Here is a 24,712-nt window from a genome sequence, read left to right on the forward strand (position 1 = left end):
ATCAATATATAGAATCATAGAATGGTTTGGGTTGGAAGGGTCCTTAAAGACCATCTAGTTTCAACCCTCCTGCCACAGGCAGGTATACAGTTAAATAAATATATAAAGGCAGATCATATATTGGTCTTTTTGACCTTTGTGATCAACAGTTAAGTCCAGCAATACCACAGACAAGAATATGTCACTGTCAGCAGAGATACAGAAGACAACAGTAATTAGAAACTGTGAATATGTCTACACCATAGTTAACTGACACAATTTAACACAATGTAATGAAAATTCCTCGTCCTCTTTGAGAATTTTTACTCAGAAAAGTCACTAGCTACAGTACAAGTCACTCTGTACTATCACAGAAACATAGAATGGCCTGGGTTGGAAGGGACCTCAACAATCATCTAGTTCCAACCCCCCTGCCATAAGTAGTGACTCTTTCCACTAGACCAGGTTGTTCAGAGTCCCATCCAACCTTGCCTTGAACACTCTCAGGGATGGGTCAGCCACAGACTTTCTGAGCAATCTGTTCCAGTACTTCACCACTCTCACAGTAACATCTAATATCCCAGAATCTAATCTAAACCTACCTTCTTTCAGTTTGAAGTCATTCCCTCTTGTCCTGTCACTACATGACCTCGTAAAAAAGTCTCTTGTAGGATCCTTTCAGGTACTGGAAGGCTGCAATTAGGTCACCTGGGAACATTCTCTTCTCCAGGCTCAACAAACCCAATTCTCTCAGCCCTTCCTCACAGGAGAGATGCTCCATCCCTCTAATCAACTTGGTGGCCAATACCAACTAACAATATTAGATGTTTTGTTGCTGTTGTTGTTATATTTGATTGTAGTCATGAAATTAAATCTTTGAGAAACACCAAATTTCTCTCCTTGTCCCCAAGCAACCTCCAGGTCTCACATCCCAGACAGGCCCTGGGCAGATGTTTCTTTAAAAATTACACTTTCATTTAATGTTCAGGTAACTACACATCAGAAATACCTCTGATGTTGAAGCCTGGACAAAGCTCAGCCTGCATACAGCAGTACTGTGAAGTTTTGTCTTGATTTGTTTTGCAAATAAATAAAGACTTGCACTTACGTTTTCCTCCATGAAGCACTGAATTCCAGAACCTGTTGGGTTCTCCCTGTAGCCTAAGCACAACCTTTTTTTTCAAAATTAAGTTCACAGCCTTGGAAAACCTGCTGATACAGTGATCTGTACATAGTTGGATTCCCAAAAGTATCAGGAAAAATAAATCAAGGATTTTTAATATCTTGCTAACAAGTTAGAAATTTAGGACACGATTCTGGAGGACTACTCAACAGATAAAATGTGTATAGAGCCTTTCCTTCTACTCCTAAATTTGAGTATTGGAAAGGGCTGCATCAGCTCTGGCCCTGTAAGAAAACACAGGCCTCATTCATAGCAATGATTTCCAGAGTATGATACATTTCTTGTCCAAAAGGTAACTGAAACACAAATGGGGAAATGTCTAACTTTCTGAGACAGTTGTGAACTGGTAGTGAGGTGCTGGGGAAAGCAAAAAATACCTAATTCAGATTTACACACTGATCTTTAAAACTAGATTTGGAACATTTGTGACTTTTCTTGAATTTTTAAAACCATCTCTTGTTCCTTTGGGTTTTCTGTTCTTGTTTTGTTTTAAACCCAGCAAGATTAAAATAGATCTTTAAATATCTCAGAAGAACAGAGATCTGAAATCCAGGAAGGCAGTCTGCTCACAGACAGTCCTCCTGTAGTTCCCTTCAGCAGCCTTTAGTCCACAATCATAAATAAATATATATCATGTTGTAAATTTCGAGTAGCTGAAGTCTCCCCATGGTCACTACTGCTCACACATAAAGCCTGTAAAATGCTTTTAAATCCTCTGGGAATACAGCTACTGATAATCCAATATCTAGTATTTTTGCAAAGACACATGGAGAGAACACAAGAATTCATGCATTACTGTTTAACACCAATGTATGGAATTTGGGTACAGAAACAAAAGAGATCTGCAGGTTTCTTTTCATCTGGACCAAACAGACTGTAGCTATTTTTTAAGAGTCAAATATTAACAATAAATTAACTTAAAAATGGCATTTCATCCCTCCAATGGAAAACATCCCAAGTACTTGCAGCTGTGAATGGTTTTGTTAGTTTTTCAGCTAGAACTGAAAACTGTAGCAAGGAAATCTGACTGACTGCCCCGGTAGATGAGGGGGAAGCAGTGGCTCTTGTCTATCTGGACTTCAGTAAAGGCCTTTGACATTTGTCTCTCATAAAATCCTCATGCACAAGGTGTGGATGTAAAGGCTGGCTGAGCAGTGAGGTGGATTGAATTCTGGCTCAACGATGAGGTACAGAGGGTAGTGACCCATAGCACAAAGTCTAGTGCTATGGGTGCACCAGTGAAGTGGTGTACTCCATGGGTCAATATCGGGTTTAGTCCTGTTTAACATCTTCATTAGTGACACGGGTGATGAAGGAAGAGTGCACCTTCAGCCAGGTTGCAAAGGACACCACACTGCGAGGAATGGCTGAGATACGAGTGACCAGAGGGGCCTCTGCAGCCTGGAGAAACAGATCAACATGAACCTCATGAAGTTCATCAAGAAATGCAGTCATGCACCTGAGGATGAGCAGCCTCATGCAACGGCGCATGCTGAGGGACATCCAGCTGCAAGGTAGCTTGGTGGAAAAGGAAGTTGAACATAAGTCAGCAATGTGCCCTTATTGCACAGAAGGTGAATGGCACCTGGGCTGCATTAGGCAAAGCATTGCCAGCAGGTCAAGGGATAGGATCCCTCTCCTCAGCACTGGTAACGCCACACCTGAAGCGTTGGGTCCAGCTGTGGGATCATCAGTATAAAAGAGACATGGACACACAAAGCCCAGCAAAGGGCCACAGAGATGAAGGGAATGGAGCACCCTGTGTACAAGTAAAGGGTGAGTGAGAGGGGACTGTTCAATCTATACAAGCTCAGGGGGAATCTTATCAATGTGTATAAATATCTGAAGGGAGGGTACAAAGCCAGGCTCTTTTCAGTGGCACACAGTGACATGAAAAGAAGCAATGGGTACAGACTGAAACACAAGAGCTTTCAACTGAACATCAGGAACATCAACTGAACAACTTTTTCCAATGTGAAGGTGACCAAGCACTGGCACAGGAGGCCCAGAAAGGTTGTGGAGTCTCCACCCTCGCAGATATTCAAAAGCTGTCAGGACATGGCCCTCAGCAACTGGATCTATGTGGCCCTGCTTGAGCACAGGACTCTAGACAAGCTAATCTCCAGAGATCTCTTCCACCCTCAACCATTCTCCAGTTCTGTGATTCTGTCCTTGCAGTAAAGGCCCCCATGCCATTTTTAGTCATCACCAAATGTCTTTTGGTAACCATTTCAAAATGTGACTTGGAGTATGTATGGGGAGACAACAGTTAAAGCACTAAGCTCAGACTAACTGCCCTAAAATATATACCAGCCACCTCTCACACCACAGGATGCTCAGAACACAGGTTGAAGAGACAGAAAAACACACATGCTTATTCTTGTTGCCCAGCAGTAGGACAGGGTCACAAGATAAGAGATTGAAGTGTCTATAATTACAGATGCAATCAAACAGACTACAGTTGGACAATGTGAAGAAAGACAAACACAGGTACTTTTAACAAGAAAAATTTATCCCGTCTGAGTTTTCTCTAAAACTTTTAAACTCATACCTTGTATCCTTCACCCTTTCAGTCCTAAAGGAATGAGTACTTTGTAACATGCAATGAGCCCAAAAACTTAGCACATGATAGCCCAGATCTGCTGTTTCTAACAGCAATGGGGATCCCTTCAGTTTGGGAAGACAGCCCAGCGCAGAAACATGTTTGTCTTGCATGCTCTCCTGTGAAACAAGTGCGGGAACAGATAAAAGAGTGATGCAGAGATGTTCTTGCTCACTGGGGGCCAAGTGGTCAAAATTCATAGAGATTAGATACACAGGCTGCTTGGAAAGAGGTGGAAACAAGACAAAGGTCCACCACGTTGCCCAGTTCCCTTACAGTCATTTGTACTGCAATATTGGCCTTTTTTAAGAATATGGAATGTGTTCAGTTACTGTCCCAGTAAACAGTTCAACAAGCACATTTCAGTTCAGAACAGGCAAGTCAGTCTCCTTGTTTGAATCCAGTAGCTAAGGTATGTTTTTTCAATGGGATTGATATGCATACTGCAAAGGTATACACTCTTCCAGAAGGCTACCACTCCCTCCTTAAATCTCCACGTGTCTTCCAACTGCTTCATACTCCTTCCTAGTAGTGTTTCTCTGCTTGGATCTCTGTGTCCAGAAGTCTGATAATATGGATGGCTTCCAAAGCTGAGTGTTCCAAGCTGTGCATACACTGCAGATGCCAGGCATACTTGTAACTGAACAGCCTAACACATCATTTCAAAAAGCCCTAAAGTTCCTGAGCCTGTGGACATTCAGCGAATATATGAATATCTTCCTTTTCAGAAGACTGCAATAGTCCATTAATCATGAGACTGACGCGAAAAAACGCGTTTCTAGCTGCATTATGACATCATGAGATACATGAAAAAAATAGTTTGTTGCCTTTGTGCATAGCCTTGCTCAAGCTTTCCATGCAACCAGATATCATATGGGCATCTGTGCCCATAACCCTATCTAATGGAGATGAAAGCTTAGAGTCAAAAATTTCTTTAACACCTGTGGAAATGGATCTTGCAACTTGCAGTGTCTTCTGCATTCAATATGCGGAACTGTTGCAAAGTTCTGCCTCTACTGTACAGAGAGAGGGCAAAATAATGTTCATTATGAAATAGTTATCCTTTAAAGAACAAGAATACTACAGTCCCACCTTTTAAATCTTAAGAACTTCCTGCAATGAAGTATGGTACAGCTTGTCTTTGAATAGTGTCCCAGGTTCTTCAGCTGCAAAATCAGGCAGAGAACATTTCGGTTCAAATAAGTAACAGGTGAGAACATAAATGAAGTATCCTTTTACACAGGCACTGTCTCCTCAATTATTGCTGCTTTCATGGATCTACACACTCCACCATGCCAGACAGAGGACAGTCACTCAGGAAGATTTCAGCTCATTGTTTTCAATCTCCAGTTCATTAAGTGGTTTGCCTATTGAGCTGATCTTAAACCGAGTCTCTCATTTATTCTTGCACAAATACCGTAGCTCCTAGGTTGCTGCAGAATACAGCCACATATTGTTTCAACTTGCCTACACTCATTTACTTGCAACAGAGGAATTAAGAAGTTAACATCTCCCAAGCCAGCACTAAAGACGGAAGCCAGTAATTTCTTATCTGCTACACTGGAGGAACCGAGCTGCTTCAGCCATGAATTCTAACACAGCCTGCTCCCCCTTGTCTGAAGGTAAGCATCACAGTTAAAGCCCCTGAACTCAAGTGATTGTATTACCTTAATAAAAAAAAAAAAAATCTACCCAACAATTTGGATTCAGAAACATCTGGAAATGACGACTCTCCTCTGAGCATCTGCTGTAGAGGTTAGTCGCTTCACTGTTAAAAAGTGCATGGCAATTTGGGTTTGTCTGTTTCAACTTGAGTTTGTATTACTACCTCTACACATCAAAACTTCTTGAACACCAGATAAATTACATCTGTGCCATTACTTTTACAGCCTATGTTGGGCGTCTTGCAGAGCACAATCATGTCTGCCACTGCTTTAAATATCTATCTCCTTTATTCCCTGAATCAGCTAGACTAATTTTTTTTCCCCTGGGAATTTCAACTAAATTGTCACTATTCATACTCTGCCATTTGCCCTTTATAAGTAAACACACCAAACAAGCACCTTCCTGAATCTCCTTCACATTCCAGTAAGTCTTTCAAGACACACAACTCAGTTCTTCAGCCAACTCTTTACTGATGAAATAACAGAAATTATAAAATTGCTTACTGAATTTGTTGAAAACAATACTTCTCACTTCTCCATTAACACATAAAGGAAAACAGCACCCTATCCTTGTAAATGAAAACAGAAAAAAAAACACCCAACAAATGCTGGAATGGAACTCAAGCAGACAGTATTGGATCATTAAACACTAACATACTTCCACAAAGTCAGACCTATATGGCATCTAGATCATTTTTTTCATTACCAAGTTGTTTAGTCGTTTATGCTACAGACTTTTTTTCCCTTAAATGTTTTTATCATTTCTATGAATTCTTCTGAATATCGGACCTCAATAAGCCCCTAGTCTTGGGGGGGTTTATTGCTTCTTTATTGTCCCCTGTACTACATCGTTCTTACACAAGTTTATTTTCACTTGCTTTATTTGCTACCAAACTACAGACACTCCATTAACTAAATTCCTCATATCTCTTCCTCAGTGAATCACAGGTGTAGAAGACAAGCAGTTCTCTGCCTGTCTGCTATGACCCTTGCTTACCAAGTTCACCTGTCAGACTTTACACTTCGGGGCTGTGAAATAATAGAGATTTCACATCCACTGCTGGGAGGAAATAATACAATTAAACAAAAGCATGTGTTGCTTTTCTCATCCAAATTCTGTTGTGGGCAGGCACACCTAACTTTTTGAGGCACAAGGACTATTTTATTTCTCAGACATGATAAGACTTCCTCCTTGTCACATATAGTTCTCTGCCTCAAAAAGAGAAAAAAAAATGTGACTGTGACTGAAGCTTTTTGCGGGCAAACTTTAAAACATACAAGGGCTTGGGAGCAGCACACAGATTTATGACCACACGAGGTAGCAGGTTACCTAGCAACAAATATATAGTTTCTGCTTTGAAATTTGCTTCAGTAGGTTCTAAAACTGAAAGACGATTAAAAAAAAAAAACTGAAGTAAAAGGAAGAAATAAACATTTTGCCCCAAGCAGTTGTTTTTGCTGAAAGTGTTTCCCTAAGAGCAGATACCTGGTATCAACCCAGGAAATTTAAAGAAGACTGAATATATCATAACATATCATGTAACACAGTGATACACCAACTTTTAATCAATCATTTCCACAAAAGAAGTTGTTTCCGGTCTGGAACTACACCTAAAAAACACAGTGTAATAAATTCTAGACTTTTAATCTTGTATCATCACTGTCACAAGCTGATTTCTTTGGAATGCCACCTGGACAGATACAAAGTTTATCAAGTTGTCATGAAAGTGTGGCAATGCAATCATGTTACATATTTAAACATGTACACACAGATCAGTCAGACTGATAGCATTCAGCACATACTTGCAATTCTTGTGATGTGACTATTATACTGAAGCTGAAAATGCCAATTAACAAAATTGAGAAATATTTATTTCCAATATAGAAGAAAAACTAAACTATACTCACAACACCAACAGAGGTGGGGGGATGTGCTGTGCTTACAAAATATTTGATGCTACTTCCCTCTGTAACCTGAGTTCCTGAGTCCAGCACTTTACAATGCTGTGTCTAGAGAATTTGTTAAAATTCGTAGAGAGTGACCACTGAAAAACAAGACATTTGCATCTCAGTAAGTAGCTACAGAGTTTGCTTCAGCCACCTGCCAGTTGGAAAGACAGTTAAGGAAGTTGTGATGCTCTTGTGACACAGGACTTTGAACTGCCTCACCTTTGGTACTGAACTAGGAGGCAAGAAAGTTATTACTAAACAAATTACAAACTGGCTCCTTAAAAACAGACAGCATGACTTGGGATGGCATCAATTACCTTTTTTTTTTTTTTAATGTATTTTTTATATATGACTGTTCCATATCACAAGCAATGGGCCTGAGGCCACAACTTTGGATCACAAGCACGAGGCTTTTCAAGGGACTCTAGCGCTCCCAAAGCACCTCCCTAAAGATTCACATCCTATTCTGCAGGAGCATACCAACCCAAGAGCCTCGAGGTTGGCAGTGCATTGCGCCGCAGAGCAGGACTAGGCACACCTGTGAACCTGCCCCATAGAAGGGAGGTGAGTTTGAAAGCCAGGAGGACAGGGCACCATCACTTCACGTGCCAGCCTTGCACATGCCCTGCCTGCCCTGAGATACTAAAAAGTGCCAGGCCACCCGGTGAAGGATGATTGAGAACAGCGGCGGCTCCAGATGCAAACAGGAGCTAGTCCCCTCGCCAAAAGTCCTTCCAGGGGCTTACGTAGCCCCAGCCCTACTCCCTAGTCTACAGGGGCGGGAACGGGAGCTCAACACTTACCTTATCTTTCACGGCAGAGGGAGCAGCAGTCGCCGGCTGCTTGGAGCCCTTGTGAAGCTTCTTGCCCGCGCGGTCGCTGCCGCCGCTCTCCACCTTGATGAGCCGGTGCTTGGGGGAGATGTACTTCACGTCGGGCGGTGTCGCCGGGCGGCGCTCGCTGTGGCTGCGGAAGAGATGCGGGGAGCCGGTGGTAGGAGGCGTGGCGCAGCACGACGAGGAGGAGGAGGAGGAGGAAGCCTTGAGGGCCGCCTCGCCCAGGTCCTCGGGCGCCGAGTAGTCCGGACGGCACATGGCGCGCAGCTTGCGCAGGGACGAGCCGGGTCCGCTGTAGGGGTCCTCGAAGTCGCGGTCCTTCTGGGCGTGGTAGGCGCGGAGCAGGTCGCTGGTGTCGTCGCGCAGGCGGCGGCGCGAAAAGCCAGGCGAGGTGTGGTGGTGGAGGTGGAGGTGCGGCGGCCCCTCGGGGCGGGGCGCGCCGCCGGCACCGTTGCGCTTCTCCCGGTAGTCGGGCCGCGGGGGCTGCGGAGGGCTCTTGGTCTTGCTATTGCCCAGGCTGAAGTACTTGTTCAGCCATTTGGCCATCGTCTCCCCCGGCCGCGGCCTCAGCGCCGCTGCGCGCTGCCCCCGGCGCCCCGCGCCCCAGCGCCGCTGGCCGCCCGCATGGAGGAGCGGCGGGGCGGCGGGGCGGGCCGGGCGCCCCGCTCCGCGCACCGGGCGCTGTCCCGCTGCCCGCGGCTGGAAGGGCTTCACCGAGTCCCCCGGATTCCCGGCGACAGGGAGCCGCTCCCGGCCTGAGCCAGGCGCTCGCCGTAGCTCCGCGCCCGCCCCCGCGGCTCCGGGTCCGCCGCGACCTCAGCCCCGCTGCTCCGCGCTGGCAGCGCAGCCCAGCCTGACCTCAGCACGCACCGGAGAGGCGGGGGACGCATCTGCATGCGGGGCCCGCCCACCGCCGCGGCCGGGCGGGGCCGCGCCAGGTGCCGGGGCGGGCGGAGCGGCCGGGCCGGGCCGGGGCGGGCGGGGTGTCCGCGGTCCTCGGTGCGCGCTCCCGCGGGTGGGACCCGCCGCGGCCTCCGCTCCGCGCCCGCCAACGCGCGGGGGAGAGGCGCTGCCACCGTGAGGAGGCGGGAGGTGCTGTTGCTTTCCTAGGAGCCTCCGTCCGTCCTCTAGACAGTCGCCTGGAGGGGCCGGGATACCTGCACAGTCTGAGCTCTGACTGCTCTACTACCGCTGCCTCTGTGTCCCACTTCCCCTCCGTGGGGGGTCCAGCTGGTTCCTAAAAGGCCACCGAGCCCTGTTGCTGGCTAGGGCTGATGCTAAGCAAACAGGATATTACATATTTTCTTGGTAGGTACCTTTCCCACGTGCGTTCCTAGGTAGGGCTGCAGTAAACCAAGTGCAGAGGTGATACGTAGGTGAATCATGCTGCTCAGCTTGTGCGTTGCCAGGAGGGTTTGTCATCTGGGCCACCACAGTTGCCACCAGTTAGTATCACACTTTTTTTCTTTCTCCATCTGCCCAAAGGTAAACATACACTACAACAGGTTTCCCCAGGTTCTCTCTGCCCAGCTGTGATAGCCTACCTGTGTTTTTAGTTTTCCTCCCAATGCTGATTTGCTCTCTTCTTAGAGAAGGCTGGAGGCATTGCATGGATGTTCAGGTGGAGATAGGAATATCTGCAGACCGATGTCTCCAGACCCATCTATGGCCTCTGCCACAATAGAAAAAGTTAAGCAAACAAAAGAACTACTCAGGCGATAGCTTTAACCGTGGTGCTTCAATTGTGCATTCTGATCTGAGACAGAAGATTTTGTTGCGATTTTATTCTGTCCACACTGCACGGTGGAATTCTGCTTCACATAAAGAGTTGGAGAAGGCCCTCACAGTTGCATTTTTGGGAGACTTCCACCAATCATAATTCAGACCCATCAATACAAGCAATAAAGTTGGTTGTTCTTTTCCTTTTGAGATCATCTTTTTCATTCCTTCAATGCAAACCATTCCAACCTGTGATAGTGTTTTCCAGATCTATACTTTCACACAAAACACCATTTCTCTGTTGCTTTATCAATGAATGCAGAGACACAAGTGAGCAGGGGACCTCTTTTCATACAGGTCAAAAGTCTGCACAAGAATATCCCAGTTTCATTGGGAGCCATGGACATGTTTGTAACATGTTGTGCTGGTTTTGACTGGGGTACAGTTAATTTCTTCACAGTAGCTGTTATGGGGTTATGATTTGGATTTATGCTGGAAACAGCACTGTTAATACAGGGATGTTTTCTTTACTGCTGAGCAGTGCTTACACAGAGCCAAGACCTCATCTTTTTCTCACAGCACCCCATCAGTGAGTAGACTGGGGGTGCACAAGAACTTGCCAGGACACAGCCAGGACAGCTGACCCCAACTCACCAGAGAGATGTTCCATACCATATGGTGTCATGCTCAGCACATAAAACCAGGGGAAGAAGAAGGAAGTGGGGCACATTTGGAGGAATGGCATTTGTCTTCTCGAGTCACCATTACTCACAATGGAGCCTCACAAGGGAGATGGCTGCACACCTGTCTGCCCACGTGAAGTGGTGAATAAATTTCTTGCTTTGCTTTGCTTTGCTTTGCTTTGCTTTGTTTGTGTGCACATCTTTTACTTTACACATTAAACTGTCTTTATCTCAAACCATGAATTTTCTCACTTTTACCCTTGCAGTTCTACCCTCCATATCACTAGGGAGGAGTGAGGAGTGGCTGCCTGGTGCTTAGTTGCCGACTGGGGTTAAACCACAGTACATAAACAGCAAGAGGTCCTAATATGCTTTTTGCACCAAAGGGTGGCCTGGAACTAGAATTGAGATGTAACCCTTTTTTGGAGATGGGAAAAGCAATGTTATGCAGTGTTTGGAAAGTGGTGTGACGATGTTGTGTTTGCACTGTTGCTTTTAATAATCTCTTTTTATCTTTTTATATTCAGAGTAGTAAAGGGGAGAGTAGAGGAGCCCTTTATCAGCTTATCATTGCAAGTCATCTGTGTGTTGCCCTGCTGCATTTTGGCAAATGCCTATGTAGTTCGCTGTTGGCATTGTTGAAGCCCAGTGTGAGAGGCATACCTGTAGTGTATTTTACACACCCACCCCCAGTCATGAACTATGCGGGCAAAATGGAGTCAGTTATCTTCATGAAGTAATTATCTTTATGAAATATAGATTGGATTTTCACATAAAGTTTTTATCTGGTTTTATGAACCCTTTTAACCTTGCTCTTGGCTGCACATTCTCTATAAGAAGCCTCATTCTCTCTTTTGAGTGCAAAGGAATTCCTCGAGCTTGGTCACCATCATACAGCTTGCTCTAAATAAGTGTGTCTGTATATTTAAGTGTGTTCCTGAGAACAGACCTCCTCCACTATGAACACATGGTTCAATTGTAATTCCTTCCTGCAGCATTGTCATCAACCTGTGTGGAAAGGAAGATAGCATGCTCTCTTTACTGCCTTGAGCAAGTGGAAACATTTATTTTTTTACATCCTTAGTGCTGTTCTCCCATCTCTGCTCAGTATATTCATCCTGTCCAACTATGGGGTTTATGCAGAGCAACTTCTCAGCCTGAGCCTGAAAAGGGTCCAGTTTCTTGACTGGCTAGTACCAGGGACTCTCAGGGGGCTGCAAGACTCCCAGCAGTTGCTGTTTCAGAAATGGCGTGTTAGAGGCCCTTTGTACAAGAGCGAGCTTTTGCCCTGAAGCAAGATGAATTTATTTAAAACTTGAAGGATCTCATTATCCAGAAGTCTAGCAGCTCCCTAATTCTTGTTCTGCCAGTCTTTCAACCAAGAATTTGACTCCAGCATGGGAGGGGCAGGAAGGTCCCAGAAGAACCCCAAACTCAGCCTAATTCTGTCCCTTGTAGCTTAGTGAAGAATCACGTTTTCTCTGCTGCATTGATAGGCAGTATGGGGTGACAGGTGAGAAAAAGGATGCCAATGCGGGGCAGCTTCTCTAGTGTTTCAGAATTTCTCTTAATATACCTACCATCAAATCTCAGCAGTATGGGAGGATAGCAATTATGGGCAAACCTGGGTAATACCTATGAATGAAAACAGAATAATCTGCAAGAGAGGCATGGCAGAGAAATAAAATTAATAATTCTATTGTCTGTCTAATCTCAGAGGTTTTTCCAGTCTAAGTCTGCAAGGACCACAACACTTCTGAATGTGCATAGGCTGCTTTCCAACCGCAGTCTGCTCATGCAGGGTGCATCTGCACCTGCAGCACTCCAGAGTGAAAACTCTGAGGCATTTCCACATGGGTTTTTGGAGGAAACAGGCTTCATCTTTTCAGAGCGTTGACTGCATTTATGAGTTCTGGTTGGTTGTTTGGTTTCTGGCATATTTTTTTACTAAACATAAAGATGGAGGGGCAATAGTGAAAGTGAACTTTTTCTGTGAAATAAAAAATCCTAAAATTTTATGATCTGAATAGAATACCTGATTCTGCTTGGCTCTGCCTCTATCAAAGTAGAAATAATTTACAATTTGTTCCAGCATAGGAAATGAGTAATAAAGATACTCTTATCATGCATATTATACATGCATATTATTGCACACAAGTAATTCATTTGTGCTAAGTAAGCACTCTCCTAATCATATTAATTTAATTAAGTAATGAAGTTAAGTAGCATCTACTCTGGAATTTATAAGACATTTGTTTCCTCTTATGCTTCTAGTTTCCATGTGTAATAAGTGTTGCAGTACATGCAGTGCATTTCAAATTAAGATAAAGGAGAATAAGTAGCAAGTGACATAGAAAGCAAGAACTTTCTGCATTAATAAACACTGAAGCAGTGCTGCCATATCTAACTTTACAGTTGTCCTACATGAAAACAAGTCCAAAATTTGGAAAATCACAAACAGCTCCCAGCTTTACTGAAAAGATTGAAAAAAAATTCTCCACTCCTTTTAACCCTTGCTCACATCAGGCTTAGAATACCTAATTACTTTTTCAATTTGGTAATGAAGAAGAAATAGTACTTTACAGGAGTTAACTTGTGCACTCCTCAAGGAAAATACTATCAGAATAATTCATCTTCATAATTTATTAATGATCAATTTTCACTGGTCAGAGATTAGAAATGAGGATTTTTTCAAAATGAGCTTCTTGGCAGAGAATAAGAACAGAAACATAGAATGTTTTGCATGTTAAGAAACAATTAACCTGCCTCGATATATTGCAGGGAATTGAGGAGTAGCTCAAATACAGAGACTCCAGGAAATTAACACATCAACCCATAAGCATTCTTCTGAAAAGCTGAAGCAGACACTGCAGCACAGTGAGTTCAGCCTCAGCAATTGGGCAAGTGATCATATATAAGTACTGTTTAAATACACTAGTAGCAACTACTGAGACATGAGATGTGAGAAATTTCATAATCTTTTCAAATTGGTCTGTAGAGGATGAGGCCTTGCTCCATGCATGAATCCACCCAGCAACCCATCCATCTGGTGCAGTAATTGAACCTGGATTGTATGGAAACATGAAGCCTAATTCTGTAATTAAAAACTGAATTATAAAAACTACAAGTAACCTGTTGAATTAAGTTTCTACATGCAACCTTGACTCTAGCATTTCCAAATCTACATTGCAAACACAGTACTCTATTATGTTGTTGGTTATGTTTTAACATTTCCCTCCTTCGAGTAGAAGAATAAATCAATGACTTTCAGAAGTCATGTTATACCTCATTTTCCTGAGGTTTCAGTTACCACAGAAAGAGGAACGGTTCTCCAGTCTGATTTTTTAGATTGGCCATATGTTTACACTGCTTTTGGAAGATGGGCCTGTAGATTTTCCTTTTGGTTTCCTGCTCGTTGTGGATCTAAGGAAGAAAAATGTTGTTTCAGATAATCCAGATCAAGTATTGCTTCATGCCTCTAAGAGCCAGCAGCAGTCATTTACAATGTGTTTCTGTCCTAGTGCATTTCTGTGAAGTAAACAGCTCCTACAACCCTTCTCTGTTCACAGGTTCCTTGATTCACAGCTTTCCTGTCACATTCTGAATATGCAGCAGGAACATAAGCCATGTCTGCCCCTCCTGATCACATGGTGTTGACAAAAAGAACCTTGCCTCTCAACACCTGCAAATTTTGTAGGTCATTTTTCTACTTTAGCTTGTACAGAAGATGAGAATGGTCAGTAACCAAACAGTACTAAGGTGTTTCACAATAACCAAGCTCCTACAAGAAAAACATACACACAGTTGTTGCTGAGGCCTGAAATTCTGCAGGGCAACCAAGGCAGCTCTGATTCCTTAATAAATTACTCCTACGCCTTGAGTCAGTGTTCTCCTCTCAGGCCTTTCATTCCACTGGACTCAATACTAGGTTAATTGCTCCCATTTATCTGGTGTCTGCTGGTTTATGGGTGTCCAAACGTGGCTATGTTACATAATGAGAGATTTTGCAATTGCCTTGCTGGTAATCCCGATGCATTTTAACATGCTTGGAAACAATAAAAGGAGCTTTAAACAGAATCAGGTTGTTCAAATGCAGTCAAATGGCAGACTTGTCAGTTAAGATAATGTAACTCACCCAAATAATATATCTCACCCAAACGCCAGGGGTCCTTTCTGCACACAGCTACTATAGCCTTTGCACTTGTATTGGGGTCTGGCTGAGATGGAGTCTATTTTCCCCACAGCAGGCCTCACAGAGCCATGCTCTGCATTCGTAGCTTAAAAGATGTTGACAACACACCAGTGTTATCAACTGATAGCAGCTGAACAGCACCAGTGCTATCTCTACAACATTCCACCCGCAAAGGCCAGCAGGCTGGGGGTGGGCAAAATCTTGGGAGGAGACGTGGCTGGGACAGCTGACCCAAACTCAGCAAAGGGTCAGACATTCCATACTATGTGATATCTGTCCAGATACAAAAGCTAAGGGAAAGGAGGAGGAAGGGGAGGCGTTAATTATTTATGGTGTTTGCCTTTTGGAGCATCTGCTGCGTCTACTGAAGCCCAGCTTCCCAGGAAGTGGCTGGGCATCACTTGCTGATGGGAAATAGAGAACAAAACCTTTTGGGTCTTTTCCCCCTTTGTTTGCACGCATGGAACATTCTCTTTTGCTTCATTAAACTGCCTTTATCTCAACCTGTGAGGGTGTGTTTCCCATCTTATTTTCTGCCCCATCCTGATGAGGAGGACAGGGGCACAGAGGCTTGGGGGGCACCTGGCGTCCAAAAAAGATCAGCCCACCATATCACTGTCCCCTTGAAGCTCTCAGAATTCACCAGGTTTTTAAAGAATATTCACAGATTGAACTCTGAAGAGACTAGTGGCTGCTGATTATCCACTGATGACTTCATAACAGTCTATAGTGTTTACTGCACATGCATCCATCTTTGGCAAAGAAAACCTCTTTTGTTTTGTTTTGGGGTTTTTTTTGGATGGTTGGTTGGTTGGGATGGTTTCTTTTGTTTTTGGAGAAAAAAGTTGGTGATCCCCAGTGTTTCCCTGTAAACTATTCACGGCAAATTCAAATGGAGGATGTCTAGGTGTGTCAGCTGGTGTCTGTGATCACTTTTAATAAGGAATGGTGAAAGGTAGGGACTGTTTGAGGATGCTGTATACTTTTTTCTCTGAATAAATATAAATGATACTTTGAAGGAATTCAGATCAGAATTTCTTCTTCAACAGCACAACATGAAAGACTGAGTCATTTGAATAGTTTAGGTTGGAAGGGATCTTTAAAGGCCATCTAGTCCAACTCACACCTGCAATGAGCAGGGATATCTTCAACTAGCTCAAATTTCTCAGAGCTCCATCCAACCTGATCACTTCTGAAATGGACCAAAAGAAAAAAACAGTATTTGCAAAAGTTTTCCTGAGAATTGTGTTTCTTTAAATATCCCGATCCCTTATAAAATATTATGTAGTGAAAAAGCAAGCAATGTGCACATGTCAGCAAACCTGCTCCAGCAGGGGTTCCTCTCTCCACAGGTTCACAGAACCTGCCTGGAGCCAGCTTCACTGCAGACTTCCCATGGGGTCACAGCCTCCTTCAGAAATATCCATCTGCTCTGGTGTGGGTCCTCCACGGGCTGCAGGTAGGGATATCTGCTCCGCCATGGACCTCCACGGGCTGCAGGAGAACAGCCTGTCTCACCATGGTCTTCACTACAGGCTGCAGGGGAATCTGTGCTCTGCCACCTAGTCCACAAAGGAAGTGAAAGATTTCTTAATCAGTGAAGAAAAGCCTCATCTGAGGCAGGCACCAGGAAGGGAGGATATTTCTTAATTCTTGTCTATTCTAATCTCCCCAAGGAGTCAAATGCTGCAGAAATCTCAGAATGCAAGTTGTCTTGTCTGTCATTTTTCATTGCTGGTTGGCAGGATTTGCATTCATGTTAAGCAAGCAAAGTCTCTTCCTTTTCTCTCAGTAACAGATAGTTCCTGAGAAAAGCCTGTGATTCAGGTTTGCTGTTGTGAAGTAGGTAAAGATGTAATGTGAATAGGAACAGAGGATTGTGGTAATTCATGTTAGCTGACAGCCTGGCTCTAACTTACACTTTGTCTACCTGGGAAGATCCAATTTCAGGTATTTTCTAGGCTGATCTTTTGCAGAATACACCTTTACAGAGCCCATCCTACTCGACCAGGAGATTTCAAGAACAGATATTCAAGTGCACATATTGAAGTGCTTAGTCCAGGGTTTGCCACTTGATACTGTCTCTGAGGAAAACTATAAATATATCCGTAAAGTATCATTCCAAACCCAACAATGAAGCTCAGGTTCCTCCTTTTGCCCTAACCAAAAAGAATGTTCTTGGTTGCATACCATTCACCCACTCAAACTGGAGCTGATCATTAATCAGAGAAACTGCAGCAGGCCAAGATGTAGCAAGTGAGGGGAAAAAAGAACAAGTGAACAGAGTGGTAGATCTGCTGGACTCTTAACACCGGTGTGAAACAGCATGGTTAAAGGGAAGGCATGGTCTGCATTCACACTGCAACTTTCTCCTGGTCAATGGCACTTCTACTCACAGGCCACTGGAAAGCTGAGTGGCTGGGTTTGTGAAGCTGCTTGGTGTCTGCCACAAAGGAGACTTTGAGAGGATTTTAGATAGGGGCTGAATTCTGGAGCAGTGCAGAGGTTCCTGGAATAGACCTCCCTACTGCTGGAAAAAACATCATATGTGTGAGTCTCCAGTGAGTGAATCCAGCTTTGTGGAATAGCTCTTGCCACTAAAATGAACAGGAAAGAATAGATAATTTATCTTTCAAGACTGCAACTTGCAAAACCCTTTAACATATTAACCCATTTGTTTATTACTCCTTCACTGATGAAATTACATTCCCTTATGAACTGACACTTTGTCTTTTACACTGACACAATAAAACATGATTTTTTGGGATACCAGAACTTAACATCCTTTGAGTTCCCGGCCCTGAGTCCAGATGGTTATTATCCAGAAGTTACTCGGGTCTGACCATGAACTTGCTTGACTCAAAGCATGGAATAGCAATTATGTCTTTAATTGACATTCATTTTCCAGTAATTATAATGGAGCCTGAATATTTGTTTCAATTGAATAAAAAACGCAAAGAAAATCCTGTCTCATTGTCATCTGATATATTCATCTGCTGCTTTCCCAAATTGGTATGTGGTGTCATGAAGGGAGGAATGATCCTTACATAGTTACAAAACTGACACAGCATACGTGCTGCTGCAATCAAAATACTCTAACTGCTGCCATTCTAAAAATAGAAGAATGGTGCGGGAAAGAGAATTTTTTTTTTAATAGGAAGCATGAAATGTCCTTCTTGTATTATTGTGAATCATAGTGAAAAGCCAAAACATTCCTTAAATATCAGAGGTAAAAGGTAGATTACTTATTTTGCAGTATAAGGTCCTACACCTGGGTCCCAGCAATCCCAGGCACACCTACAGGGTGGGTGGAGAAGTGACTGAGAGCAGCCCTGTGAGAAGGACTTGGGGGGTGATGGCTGATGAAAAACTCAACACGACCCAGAGATGTGCACTGGCAGCCCAGAAAGTCAGTGGAATCCTGGGCTGCACCAAAAGGAGCGTGGTCAGCAGGTCGAGGGAGAGGATTCTACCCCTCTACTCAGCTCTTGTGAGACTCCACCTGCAGTACTGCAAACAGTTCTGGTGTCTCCAACATAAGCAGGACATAGAATTGTTGGAAGAAGGCAAGAGGAGGGCCACAAAGTTGATATGAGGACTGGAGCACCTCCTCTACAAAGACAGGCTGAGAAAATTGGGGTTGTTCAGCATGGAAAAGAGAAGGCTGCATGGAGACCTCACAGCAACCTTCCAGTATCTGAAGGGGCCTACACGGAAGCCAGAGAGGGACCCTTTGTCAGGAACTGTAGTGGCAGAACAAGGAGTAATGGGTACAAATTGAAAGAGGGGAAATTTAGGTTACATACTGAGGAAAAATTCTGTGCTGTGAGGGTGGTGAGACACTGGAACAGGTTGCCCAGGGAGGTTGTGGATGCCCCAACCCTGGCAGTGTTCAAGGCCAGGTTGGATAAGGCCTTGAGGAACCTGGTCTAGTGGGAGGTGTCCCTGCCCATAGCTGAGGGATGTTGAGACTAGAGGATCTTTAAGGTCCCTTCCAATACTTAACATTTTATAAATAGTAAATTAAGTAAGTAAATATATTCAATATAAAATTGTTAGTATAAAAAGTATTATTTTCAAAGGGTAATAATATTTATTAATTGAAATAAAAATATAGAGAAAAGAAATAGACTTAACCCATACTTCCCTGCAGAAAATTTTTCTTCATAGAACTGGAAGTGATTGAGTAACATGCTTGCCTTTTTTAGCTGAGAACTTGAGTTTAGAATGAAACATCAGATATTATTATCAAATGCTTTTTAGCACTTAGCCTCTTTCCATTCACAAGGTTTTCCTCTTCTTCTTTTTGGTGAGCTGGAAAAATTTTCCACATTGTTTGGAGTACTTTACTGGAAAGAGACTGTATATACAGACATCTCACATGGCTCTCCAGGGCTGAACTGTGACCTGCTACCTCAGCCCTTGTACCTGTAAACTGCAGCTGCATCTCAGAATTTGTTCTACGGCTTGTGGATTTTCCCTTCAAGGTAAAGTACACAGATTTAAATAATATTATTACTCTGCTGATTAAGACATTATGAATTATGTAATGAATGCCTGTCAAAGCGATCACAAAAGGCAAAACAGCTAGAAAATTATTTTCTTCTTCTCTCTCATATGTTAGTAAGAAATTAAAAAGAGAACAATTAATATCTTCTGCTCAGCTAGGCAAGGAAATGGCTGGCCTTCTGTTAGAAGGTAAACAGAACTTTGGCAGAGTGGTTACAGCATGTAGAACTGACATTTTGGTAATTATTTAATAACAGCACGTCCTTAGGGTTTGTCTTATTTTGTCCCATCTGCTGTTTGTCAGCTGTAATGTCAAACAAAGCCAATTCGAATGTAACATGTCTCTCTGATCTACAGTTCTCGTGCTTGCCGTGTAATATAGGAATGCAAATGCCTTCACTGACCTTCCTTATTCCCTGATTCTGCCGCCTGGTACATTTAAATATTGCAGTATAGCAGTTCTGCTCCTTGGTGAGTGACGAAAACTCCTCAGGTGTTTTCCTCTGTTCACCACTCTGTTTACAGACCAAAATACTGTTCCTTGCCTCTGGGATCTAATGTACCAAGAAGCTTTAGCTTGTGTATAAATATGAGCTACCCCAGCTCAGCAGTGCACACCACAGTTGGCTAACAATTAGCTTGCTCAGGAAGGACAGATTGTCAAAAAGGCAGACTGATAAATAGCCAATGAAATCATCTCTGTCTTGTATATTGGGCAGGTTTCCAGCTGCTTGGAAAAATGCAGTATGCATGTGGATTTGGCTGATAACTTGAACTGATATAATTAGCTTCTAAAATGAAAACCACGCTGTCGTTTGTATTATTTGAGTGTAAATTCATAGAGGAATTAAAATTGAGTGAAAACATGATCTTGCTATATATATATGTGATATATTTACATTGCAGATTTAAAATTCTGAATATTTTCTTAAGTTTTTATAAAACCCATATTATTTTCATGGAAAAATTCCCCAAAATCATAGAAAGTCATCTTATTCCAAGCCATATTCTGAATGCAAACATGAACTTCTATAATACTTTATCTCTAAGTCAATATGAGAGAAAAATATCAAGTACGTTAAAGTGCATTAAACAAAATCAAACAGTAAATATTATGTAAGACAAGGACTGATCTTGTGATTGTGACAGACGTTTGACCCCTAACCATACCTTTTTTTAGACTGACTAAGGAGCAACAGGCCTCATGCCTGTGATGAATCTGCATGCTGTTAAGCTCCTGGCTCACATACAAAGGAGTGGGAAGTGCTGCAGAAATATATGTCCAGAAGTGGTCTCAAAACCCAAAAATGCAAGATAATTGAAGTACAGGATAAGGTAGTACAGCTAAAATGAAGACATCTATTTTGTCTACACTACTGAGTAGCAGCCAACTACTTCACTCTATAAATATCACCACCAGGATGGGCTGAATTTGAGCTCTCCCTGGACTGTAGCTGGGCTGCACGCCAGGTGCCTCTCCCCTTCAGCAGGGATGCCTCAAGAGGTTTGAAATTCCCTACCTGAGACTAGAAGATCCTTCCTTACCTAAGGTGGAGAGATCCCTACTTGCGACAGATCCTTGGTAAGTGATTGAAATGGTGCTGATAATGTGTTAATGTTATTATTATAAGAATTTGAAATAATGCTAATAGTAATTAAATATTACTAATCCACAAAACTATTCAATATTATTATAAACATTGTATAGATAATTCCACTGGGCATAAATGACCGGCCAAGTCTAGCATTATGATTGGACCTAGCCATCCCTAGAATCCATAAGGCATTAGGAAAGTAAGGTGGCCCCACTCTGAACCTCGTCACTTACTGAGAGTGTTTCCCTTACTCTCTGGTCTCCATGTGAATCATTCTAACTCAATTTGCTTGTATTTTACTAAAAACTTTTTTTTTTTGCTTCCTGATAGATGTTTCACTGTGGTACTGTATGCTTCCTGTTCCTTCAGCTCAACAGAGATAAAAATGCTGGAGGTGACCAGCACCAACAAGCAGCCTGTGCCTTGAACTGCTCAGTAAATAGTGGTATGTGTTCTCACCTCATTTAGGCAATGTGCAGCTCTTACAGTATGCCATGAACCTTCAAGGGAAAAATATTAACACTTGCAAATATAGGTTTTTAAAATTATGTCAAATCTCTAAAATCCTGTCAACATAATAATGACCTGGTTATCACAGATGTTATTCATCTCTCCCACTAAACTCTGAGGAAGCTGTGGGTGCTTCTCCTCAGAAGACCTCTGACAAGCAACTTAGTGTTATCCAAGGTACATCAGCCTTCTAAGATAGCCAGATATCTGCTGAGGTAGCTAATAATAAGATTTGCTACTGAGAAGTGCTTCTCAGTGTGATTCTAGCCTTTCTTGTTTTGTCCTAAATCAGGTTTCAATAAATAATATTTTTTTCTTTTGGACTTATTTTAATATCAGTTATTCATAATGTAGGTAGCTGTCAGAAGGGAAGAACTACAGAGGCAGGGAGAAATACAATAGAAAATATGAGTGAATATTTGCTGCAACTACAGAAGAAACTTAAGTATTCAGTCCATACATCCTCACAGGAAGTAAACTATGAACTAGATAAAAGGCAACTTATTTTACATAGTGTCATGAGATTAAAAGAACATAGAGTGATTCTTCTAATAGTAAGAAATAAATTAGATTTACAAAAATTTTGCGTAACAAGTCACTCAGTGGCTCTCTGGGTAAAGACATGCTTTTAATTGGAATGATGTTGTGAAGGAAATTAAGAACAAATTCAATTTTGAGGAACACTGTGAGGATACAGTGCAGTATTCTAATTATTGCTGAAAAGTGTTCATCTTCACAGATTTGAATTAGCTTTTTTCTCCATTAGAACTAATTTTTCTGGGAATACATTTTACTTTTTCTGGGGTGAGAAGATGTTTACACAAACCAACAAGCAAACTAAAAGCACAGAATACTGCAATTATTAATTGCATTATAAATCATTAAACTTTTGTCTTTTGGTATTGGGCCGTGACTGGATGATTAAGGGAAAGAAGATGACGTAAGGTTTGGATATTTATCTAATAAATCGTAACAGTTTAGCCCAATGTCTGTGTTAGTTTGGTCTTTACCTATATAGTATGATATAAGCTGGTGTCCTCCGAATGTGTTGCTATAGGCAATACCATAGTATGTGCAGCCCTTCTTAATTGATACAGAAGGAGATTTAATCTTCTGATAATTGTGTTTGTGTTCTGGCTTTACTTTGGAAAACATATGTAGTTCACAAAACAGCATGTTATCAATAATCACTGTCTCATGCAAGCTTTTTGGTAGCTGAAAAGGTGTATTTCTATTTGTTCCTTTGTTTCTTATATTTATTAAGCACTAGCAATTTAGGGACCACATACTGGGCCAAAGGATTTAATTCCAAATGTAGTTCTTACTTGACTTAATTCTTATTAATATCAAAGGGAATTTCTTATTGAGAAAACTGTCCTAAAAAGAGTTATTTTTACAAATATTAAAAAGTTCTACAAAATTCAGTGGGTGCTTTATTCTATTATAGGATAACTTCCTCTGTTCCTTGATACAAAATCATCTCAAGAAAAATGCAGCCAAACAACATAAGCAGAACTTATCATCAAATAGAGCCATAATAGGCTGGAGCACTGATTTACAGAAAAACAAACTCACTTTACTCCTGTGACCTTATGAATTTTCACAAGTCACTGGTTAGGAAGATGCAAGCCTCTCCTCACGCATAACCTTAGAGGTCAGGATAAGGAAAGCTCAAAACTCACAAGTATGGTTACATATTTTGAACTCATTGTTTACCTTGCATACTGTATTTGACGGAAACTGTTCTTCTGGCAGAGGTGCATGACTAAAGCTGACTCACATCAGGTACTGATTGACATTTGGTTTTTCTAGACAAAGGTTACCTGTAAGCCTCTGGAGAACCACGGATTGTGGCTGCAAACCAATGGGATTGTGTCGAATACCGTCACCAGGAGCCTCAGACAGCTGGAGAAGAATCTCAACAGCCTCAGACTGGCTGCTGAATCAAAGGTGAAGAGAGACTGTATGATGTCTGATATATATGATCTAAATCACAGACTCACAGAATATGCTGAGCTGGAAGGCACCCACAAGGATAATCGAGTCCAACTCTTCACCCTGCACAGGACCATCCCCAAGAGTCACACCATGTGCCTGAGAGCATTGTCCAAATGCTTCTTGAACTCTGTCATGTTTGGTGCTGTGACCACTGCCCAGGAGAGCCTGTTTCAGTGCCCAGCCACCATCTGGATGAAGAACCTTTTTCTAATATCCAACCTAAACCTCCCCTGACACAACTTCAGGACATTCCCTCAGGTCCTCTCAATGAGAAAGGATGTAATTAAGTGTTTCTATTCTCTGCTGGTAGTCATTATTTGGGTATGGTGTTCATTCAGAAAGAAAATGTCAGGGCAAATAGTCAAACCTGGTGCAGCTGGCAAGAGCAAATGTACACATGCAAACTGGAAAGAAACTTGAGAGGTAGTCCCTGGTTCAACACTGGCAAGTATGTTTGGAAAGAGTGCCTGTCACAAAAAAACCCAAAGGGCTGCGAACATGTGAAGGTCTTGTCATGATACAAGGCTGTAAATATTGGTCTGGAGACATACTTTGTTTACAGCTTAACAGGAGAAAACTTAGCAGATATTTTTTCCTGTTTCCTTCTATTCCACTGTTCAAATTATTTTTGTCTTTTATAGTTTTGGTAACAGAAAAAAAGGAATGTGATATTGCTAGAAGTTTTTGGGTGCAGGCTGAATTGACTTGGAAGGATAAAGGACACAGAAAACAGATTTATAACAGGTGCTTCCATAGAGAAGTTACTTACTACAGAGAAATAGTCCAGTAGAAAACACATGATTATGGGTCAGAGGTTCTTAATTATCCTTCTGGCTCTGTCAATTACCTGCTATATGACTTTGAGTTAAATGATTTCTTCATTTTTCTCTATCTAAACACTCCACCTCCTTCTGTTGAGATTTTACACCCAATATTTAAGCTTTCTCTTGAAAGCCTTCTTTGCAATGGTGATCTAAAGTGGACTCTCCTCTCAGCACTAGTCCAAAAAATTCTCTAGAATTAAAAATGTCTGAAACATAGGAGAGGATTGTACTGGTTTTAAGTCTTTTTCCTACATGGCAGATTCTTAATTGATTTTCTCCCCTAGCTGAAAGTACAGTGTGTTTCTTCACCTTGTGACTTTAGAATTTTCAAAACAGTTAAGTTCACTAAATGATGAAGTAAATTCTGTACAATATCACACCCTGTTTTCCCCCACTCCCACGTCCCCCAGATCAGTGAGCAATATGTAAAAGCACAAAAAGACAACAGGCTCATATAAGAATCCATAG

At 42.4% G+C, this 24,712-nt stretch overlaps 1 protein-coding gene and 1 long non-coding RNA gene across 3 annotated transcripts in view; one reads left to right on the top strand and one right to left on the bottom strand.

Moving 5' to 3' along the window:
- The window catches only part of SHB (SH2 domain containing adaptor protein B), an 83,854-nt gene extending 74,773 nt beyond the window's left edge, over positions 1-9,081 (bottom strand). For both annotated transcript variants that reach the window (XM_051777498.1, XM_051777497.1), the window contains exon 1: positions 8,182-9,081. In XM_051777498.1, the coding sequence (XP_051633458.1) occupies positions 8,182-8,760 (579 nt within the window). In that variant the 5' untranslated portion in view covers positions 8,761-9,081. The remainder of the gene's footprint in view (positions 1-8,181) is intronic.
- Positions 9,082-20,868: 11,787 nt separating this feature from the next.
- Positions 20,869-23,882, top strand: LOC127466594 (uncharacterized). The gene is made up of 3 exons (XR_007902790.1): positions 20,869-20,899; positions 21,243-21,357; positions 23,235-23,882. It is a non-coding gene; the product is annotated as an uncharacterized LOC127466594 (long non-coding RNA).
- The last annotated feature ends 830 nt before the right edge of the window (positions 23,883-24,712 follow it).

This window comes from Manacus candei, unplaced genomic scaffold (genome assembly GCF_025592945.1).
Source record: "Manacus candei isolate 608988 ecotype Guabito, Panama unplaced genomic scaffold, ASM2559294v1 h1tg000010l, whole genome shotgun sequence".
NCBI classification, from domain to species: domain Eukaryota; kingdom Metazoa; phylum Chordata; class Aves; order Passeriformes; family Pipridae; genus Manacus; species Manacus candei.